At 37.5% G+C, this 8,235-nt stretch overlaps 1 protein-coding gene across 5 annotated transcripts in view; it reads right to left on the reverse strand.

Annotated features, from left to right (window-relative positions):
* The window catches only part of gphna (gephyrin a), a 109,783-nt gene that overhangs the window by 15,372 nt on the left and 86,176 nt on the right, over window positions 1-8,235 (reverse strand). For all 5 annotated transcript variants that reach the window (XM_016568826.1, XM_016568825.1, XM_016568828.1 and 2 more), the window contains 2 exons: window positions 6,829-6,871; window positions 6,609-6,746 (listed from right to left, as the gene is read on the reverse strand). In XM_016568826.1, coding sequence (XP_016424312.1) covers window positions 6,609-6,746; window positions 6,829-6,871 — 181 coding nt within the window. The remainder of the gene's footprint in view (window positions 1-6,608; window positions 6,747-6,828; window positions 6,872-8,235) is intronic.

The following is an 8,235-nucleotide window of genomic DNA, read 5'->3' on the forward strand; positions in this document are numbered from 1 at the left end:
CTCCTGCTCCAAGCCCCTCCTGTCTCCTCCCTGGCTCCTCCCTCCTTCGTCGCCTCCCTGGTCTCTGTCTGCCGGCCCCCTCCCGGGTGTCCATCCTCCTCCTGAGCCTCCTCCCTAGCTCCCACCTATGCCTCCCTCTGTTGTTGCCTACGGTGCAAGGACGCACCTTCCAGGAGGGGGCGAAATGTCAGGATTGGACCTGTTTTGTCATGTGTTTCAGTTCCTGTTTTGCCTTATTTGGTCATGTTCCTGTCCTCGTTTAGTTTGATTATGTTCCATTGATGTCACCTGTGTTCCCCAATCATCCCCTGTATAAAAGTCCTAGTCTGTTCAGTTTGTGTTTGTCAGGTCTACTTGTTGTCTACGTGTGTTGGCTCAAGCTCCTATTGTGGATTATCCTCTGTGTTTCCTTGATTAAAGACTTTTCTCATTTACTTGTGCCTCCAGCGTGTTCCCTCAACAGCGTAACGTGACAGTATGAATATCTATATCGGCAATAGATTTCGGCAGGCGATTTTGCTAAAATAACACAATACAACAACACAAAAGCATTCGCTAACACGACGCTTAAAAGTAACCATAGTTTAAAAACCTGTCATTTTGAAACACAAAACAAAACATAAAAAACACAAAACAACATTCTCACTTGTCAAAGATTATCCTATTTTCTTTTGGAATTTAAATCTTAGTGGTTTTTACAACTAGAGGCTTTGCAGAAAACTCATTTGAAGCTCCTAACTTTGCATACAGTAGTCATTTAGCTGGCTAGCTTAGCATACTGCTAACTGACAAACCTGCTAACCTTGTATACATGCAAGTTACTACACATTGGCACAAGTTACTACAAAATTAGTTGCTTTGTGCTATGTAGCTAGCCCTGCTACAAAAAGACAACCCATAAAAAAGATCTTATAATTTTGATCTAAAGGAATATCTTTGATTATCTGTTTTGTTTATCAAAAGTTATTTTCATTATCTAGAAGATCCAATCCGTTTTGAACAATGCAGTATGTCCAGGAATGTATTTATATTATTTATAAAGAGCATACGTCAGTGGTCGAATTTTGAACATTTCATTTCATACATTCATATGAAAGCGTAGGAATTTGCATATAGTCTAAATAAAGGGGTAGGAAAGGTGGATAAGAGTGTGCCCTGAAACACAGATGTGCCATTTCCTCTGAGCACCAAACACACAGTGTAACATGAACAGACACTTACACTCGCACACAAAGCCAGAGAACTCTTGGGGGAGCAACAAGCGCCCTCCCACACATGAAAAGAAGAAGAGAAAAGAGAGATGACAGACAGAGAGAGAAATAGGGAAAGGAATAAAGAATCAGGGAGAGCCAGAAGGAAAGCGAGAGAGAGAGAGAGAATAAAGAGAGACAGAAAAAGAAAAGAACGAGAGAGTGCAAAGGCGCTCTTGTAGAGATAAAGCATGCGAATGAGAGAGAGAGAGAACGAGCTGATGCTAATGAGGCCTCTCCCTGGTTGGAGGCTGATTAGAAAAGACTTATTTCTCTAAAACAGCACATCTGACGAGGCTCTAAATATAGTAACCATAGTTTAAAAACCTGTCATTTTGAAACACAAAACAAAACATAAAAAACACAAAACAACATTCTCACTTGTCAAACATTATCCTATTTTCTTTTGGAATTTAAATCTTAGTGGTTTTTACAACTAGAGGCTTTGCAGAAAACTCATTTGAAGCTCCTAACTTTGCATACAGTAGTCATTTAGCTGGCTAGCTTAGCATACTGCTAACTGACAAACCTGCTAACCTTGTATACATGCAAGTTACTACACATTGGCACAAGTTACTACAAAATTAGTTGCTTTGTGCTATGTAGCTAGCCCTGCTACAAAAAGACAACCCATAAAAAAGATCTTATAATTTTGATCTAAAGGAATATCTTTGATTATCTGTTTTGTTTATCAAAAGTTATTTTCATTATCTAGAAGATCCAATCCGTTTTGAACAATGCAGTATGTCCAGGAATGTATTTATATTATTTATAAAGAGCATACGTCAGTGGTCGAATTTTGAACATTTCATTTCATACATTCATATGAAAGCGTAGGAATTTGCATATAGTCTAAATAAAGGGGTAGGAAAGGTGGATAAGAGTGTGCCCTGAAACACAGATGTGCCATTTCCTCTGAGCACCAAACACACAGTGTAACATGAACAGACACTTACACTCGCACACAAAGCCAGAGAACTCTTGGGGGAGCAACAAGCGCCCTCCCACACATGAAAAGAAGAAGAGAAAAGAGAGATGACAGACAGAGAGAGAAATAGGGAAAGGAATAAAGAATCAGGGAGAGCCAGAAGGAAAGCGAGAGAGAGAGAGAGAATAAAGAGAGACAGAAAAAGAAAAGAACGAGAGAGTGCAAAGGCGCTCTTGTAGAGATAAAGCATGCGAATGAGAGAGAGAGAGAACGAGCTGATGCTAATGAGGCCTCTCCCTGGTTGGAGGCTGATTAGAAAAGACTTATTTCTCTAAAACAGCACATCTGACGAGGCTCTAAATATAGCATGTGTCTGGATTGGGAGATCAAACAGATGGGTACGGTGTTATCTACACACAGAGATGAGTACACAAGCATGCATCACAGAGCGCTGACAACCCAGTCACCGTGAAACTGCAACGATTCCCTGCAGCTACAATACAACACGCCCAGATCTACTCAACACAGCCGAGCACAGGCCCGTAAAGAGACCACATGTAAGACTGAAGTCCATACCAAATGTTGTCGTCTGAAATGATCGCTAAAACAGGACCCCTAAAACTAATTTTAAAGGTGATGTAATCTTTACGTTACCTAGCACTCGATTCATTTTAAACTTATAAAAATGAAAGGTAAAATAAACAAACATATTGGGGAAAAAACGTATTATTATAAAATGTATTATATGTATTATAAAAAGAACTCAAAAAAATAAGAATGTGAAAAAATAATATTAGAATTGGATAAGTTTTTAGGGAAAAAAATGTAAATGTTTCCAGATTTTAACCACACTACAAAAAAATATTTTAAAATGATTTACAATTTTTTAAATATTGTTTATAAATCTTTTTTACAGGGACAGAACTGTTTTGAAATTGGCCATCATATCTGCCAATTATATGCTACCTATTCATCAAAGAATCCTGAAAAAATATATACCACAGTTTTTACAAAAATATTAAGCAGCACAAATGTTTTCATGTTGATATTAATAAGAAATTATTCTTGATCACTAAATCAGAATATTAGAATGATTACTGAAGGATCTGAAGACTGGAGTAATGGCTGCTAGAAATTCATGTTACCATCGTAAGAATAAATCATTTTAAATTATTTTACAATAGAAATTTTACATTACAATAATATTTTACAGTATTGCAGATTTTACTGTATTTTTGATCAAATAAATTTAGCCTCGATGAGCATAAGAGACTTCTATCAAAAACTTTTGAATGGTAATTAATTTAAACAGCATTATCTGCAAACCTACAGTATTGGTTATTGGTAATTTATATTGGTGCATTGGAAATTCTTACTTGTACATCAACATCCAGCAGAACAGACAGTTCCACCTCAGCATACTCTAAATGGCCAATCTTCTCCAAGGCTGAGATCATTTATACATTTTAAATTTATTTTATTAACCGAGGTGACAGAGAGAGGTTTTAAAACAGACAGCCGCTCATAACTTACACCCAGCTTGTTGTATGAAAAACGCATTTCGAAAATTTATGAGTGACATTACTTGGCTGGGTGAGGATATTTCCTCTATTTACGCTGATCTGGACCTGCCCTTTTTGTGCTCGCACTGAGCTGAAAATCCATCATTTTTATCTGTCAGGAAACAGTGGTTTCACATGCTACACATGGTTACTGATAGATTAAAGGCACAATGTTTGAGGTGCTGGTGGGTTTTGTGAAAAGAGGTGATGTCGGAAAAGCTTGCGTATTGAATGTTTGCTTTAAGTTGGGAGTTTTTGTTGGTTTTTGTACGCTAGTTCACTGACATCTCTAACCATTGCGTCACGCATCACGATTGATGAGTTCACTGGCTTCCATAGCAGCAGTCACGGGCAAATGATCTGGAACGCAAAATGACAACAAAGCTCTTCCAAACTAGGCCATTCTCCATAGATAAACCAAATGGATACAACCAAACATGGAACATGATTCTGTTCTTTGACTATTAATGACAACCATGACATGTTCAAATCAGTGGAACAAGCTCAAGGAAAACAAAAGATTCCAGTGAATCACTTGTCTCTTATAAGCTGAATCCCAATTCGACATACTATCCGTAATAGTTTGTCGCGTAAATATATATATATGTATATGTCAAAAGATACTCGAATGGCATACTATATCTAATTGGATGGATCAATGAATGCAATGCAAGTGGATTTGTTAGCGATGGTTCACTGATGCAATATCAAGATGCAATTTTCGTCACAATTTTGTACCCGCCTACAATCGACGGCTAAATTTTTTCAACTTTTCGTACTTGACTTTGCATACAAGTATGCAAACTGTGATTCAGCCATACTTATATCAGTCCTTAACGTGAGGTTCTTTTTCCACCCTCTTGTCAATGGTTGCAAACAACTCTCAATCCTGCTGGTCTGGAGGTGAAATGGCGCTGTGGCATGGATGAGTATTCCACACATTACTGGGGCCGGATGAGCATCGGGCATGCTCGAATATGTGCGCCGGACATGAAGGTGCTGGGCAATGGTGCACACTGACCTGTGTAATATTTTGGGGTGTGGGCGGCACTGACCAGGGCTCTCCTCTCTGCCTTTGCTTCGGCGCCAGTGCAGAGAGGAATTTTCCGCCAACTTGAGCCACTCTGGCGCCAGATGCCTTTTCGTGCTGGGGGGGCCAAGTCACCTGGATTGGGCCCTGCTAGATGCATTGGGCACATTTAACTACTACATATGGGCACATTTAACTACAACATGGGCAATCCCGCTATCCCTCACCACATGGACCGAAATTAACGCCCAGCTCACAGCCTGCGTCTTGGTGGCACAATTCACATCCACATGCACGGGTGGCTGCCCTGTGTTAGTCATGGCCATGAAAAACCAAAGAAGAGCCATCAAAAAGAATAGCATGGGCTGTGTCAGAGTGCCGACTATAAAGTAAATAAAAAACTATGGGATGTAATTTAGCCCGTGGTACTGGACTGCTCCTGATGTTCATGTGGATTGAGCAACTACAGTATGAGTAACTGAAAATCTTCCAGAGCTTTTCCCGAAATTCAGAAAGAAGGCCTTTAAGGTTGGATTCGCGTGGAAACTGACCACAGGATCTGTCTTCGGATGATCACAATGACATCAAAGCTTCAGAGAACTCAGCGAGTAAAAAAACAACAGAAGATGGCCAGATGGAACGAGCGACAAGATTAAAGCTAGAAAGATGGAAAGACGATGGGGTGAAAGAAACAATGAACAGATGTGTGACAGATGAGGAGCTACAGGCATGGAAGATGAAAAAAGCAAAAGCTGAAAGCCTGCAAAGCAAAGAGCTTGGTGACTATATGCCTTCAGCACTTACTGGCCTATATATACCACAGTCCAACAGCCAATGAAAACTCATTTTGGTACCATCAGAAGGACAGTACTTCATGTTAAAAAGATAGTTCACAAAAAAAATCATCATTCACTCATCCTTTCAAAACCCATATGACGTTCCTTCCGTGTAGAACAAAAGGAGTTATTCATGATAGCATGTGTCTTATATGTCCCTATATCAGGATATTCTTCACCATGTTCTTCACAAGTAGTCATATGGAGTATTTTTATGGTGTTTTATGGCTTTTTTTTTTTTTTTTTGGTATGGAAAGGAGCGGCGAGAAGGAAGAAAGAAAGTCATATGGATTTGTAACAACATAAGGGTGAAATAAATGATGACAGTAATGCTGATTTTTGGGTGAATTATCCCTTTAAGGCCCATTCTCAAGTTGTCTGAATGAGTCTGCATTTTTAATACTAAAAACATGCATGATTCAACTCTGTGAACTCCTCCATTCAGAATATCAAATACTGTATTGCAATGATTTCTTTTTTTGTTTTTCATTTTTTAATTCTGCTACTTATTCATTTTTACTGGATGCTGTACACATTTTAAGGCAATCTGTCTTTTTCTCAGAGAAAAACATAAATAGTGTTCATAGCATGATTTTTAAATTTAATAAATGAATACTGATTTTGTTCATGTTTGATTGTAGAGGACTCATTACAGCTACTAAAGTTATTCAGCCATGAACAGACTCTTGTTAATATTGTTGTTTGATTAATATTAATAACAGCTGCAGGTCTATTAGGCTGAATTTACATTACAAGTCCTAATGCACAGATCCCATATTTTGACATATCTTAATTTTGTTCCAGCTGTTCGCATTCACCAATAACTTGCCAAGATCAAGCTTTTAAAAATATTTTATAAAAACTGCTTTGATTACATTTAACATTTATCATCAAGTACCTCTGACATCCCTAGTTTGTGAATATTTTTGTTCATGTGGTTTACCTTAGTGCAAACAGGTCATTGGTCTAGTTTAGGTTGGTATGAGCAAACAAGGGTCTTACCTCTGTAGTTGATGATTTCGTTACCCAGGACAGGAGTCATCTCCAGCACAGTGATGAAGGCCTTGTCCATAGAAGTGAGGGGAAACGGGGACATGCGGTGTCTCCGAGCTACCTTGGTGATATCCACTGCACTGTGACCTGAGACAAAAGAGTGAGGATTTAAACGCGCTCTTAAGCACACACGCACAATCATCCCGATAATGCACAATCGGTCACCCACTTGCTCTCAGGATGTTCTCCTTGCTGCTGCATCGTGACTGCACCTACAGATATAGAGAGAGAGACAGAATGAGAGGGAATGAGGAAGAGAGAGAGAAAGGAATTGGGAAAAGAAAGACAAAAAGACATGAGTTAGAGCACAAAAGGAGCCCCATCCTCCATCCAGGAGAGTTAGCATTCCACTGACAGGATTCATAAAGATCAGGATGATCATCTACACATTCAGACAAAACAACCAAAAGAAACTAGCTTGAAAACAAACAAACTGAAAACAACATTTTCAGTCCTACTGCCATTATTATCATTATCATCATGGTCTTGACAAAATGCTAGCAATCTAGATCTGGGGGGGGTCCGTTTTAATTTTTCTGGACTTCTTTTTAATGGTTAAATTACATTTTATTAATCAAAAAGCATGTCTAATTAATTGAAATCATGAAACTTAAACAATTTAACGTCAATTTATTAAACGTTTAACACAAATTGCATGTTTAGGGCCCTATGAAATGTTTTATTTTTTCTAGCCTTATGTTTTATTGTTACCAAATTCTGTGTTGTGTATTTACATTTTTTAAAGGCATAAAACATTCATTTAATTTATCTTTTAATTAATGAAAATTAAACACATTTTATTTTTTGGAAAATAAAGGGGATTTAATATTACAATTAAACATTGAATGATTATTCCTTAAAAATAAGGTTTTAATAATTGTAGTAGTAGTAGTAGTAGCCTATTACATACATTCTACTGAACAACAGTAATATATTTCTGCCGCAATGTCTTCAAGTTAAACCGATCTTTTATTTTGATGGGTTGCCGTGAATACCTTTACATTTCTGTGTGATATGAGGATTGTTTTACTCAAATGAAACGGTCAAATGCTCATGAAGTGACTCTCGCCCCCCTATTATAATGGCAGGGGAAACACTGATATACAAAAATGGGGTTTCTGTCTGCTTTTTGACTAAAACTTGGAGGTCAAAGGTCAAGTTTAGCCTCGAAAGCATCTCGATTCCCAATGATATATATATATATAAATATATATATAGTTTTTTTTTTCAGATTTATTTGATATTGTTGATGTAATCTTATTCAAGTTTCTTTATCTACAACAGTAACCTAAAACAATGTCAAAATAGACATCAGGATAAATCAGTTCAGAGGAAATAAATTTTTTTTTTTTTAAAGAATTAGATGCCTATACTATTATTTTAAAAAATATTGACAATTCTGATTTCATGTTGACTTTAACAGCTAGAAGCTCCATATTATGGAACACAATTCAGGCACTCCCTTCCATCCAGTTTCATTTTGACCCCTTTTAAGCTGAATTTCTTTCCAAATGAGCCATGAATGTTTTAAGATAATAATAATAATAGCAAATTTGATTATACATTCAGCTGTAAG

Source organism: Sinocyclocheilus rhinocerous, unplaced genomic scaffold (genome assembly GCF_001515625.1).
Source record: "Sinocyclocheilus rhinocerous isolate Xijiao unplaced genomic scaffold, SAMN03320098_v1.1 scaffold61, whole genome shotgun sequence".
In the NCBI taxonomy this organism is placed as follows: domain Eukaryota; kingdom Metazoa; phylum Chordata; class Actinopteri; order Cypriniformes; family Cyprinidae; genus Sinocyclocheilus; species Sinocyclocheilus rhinocerous.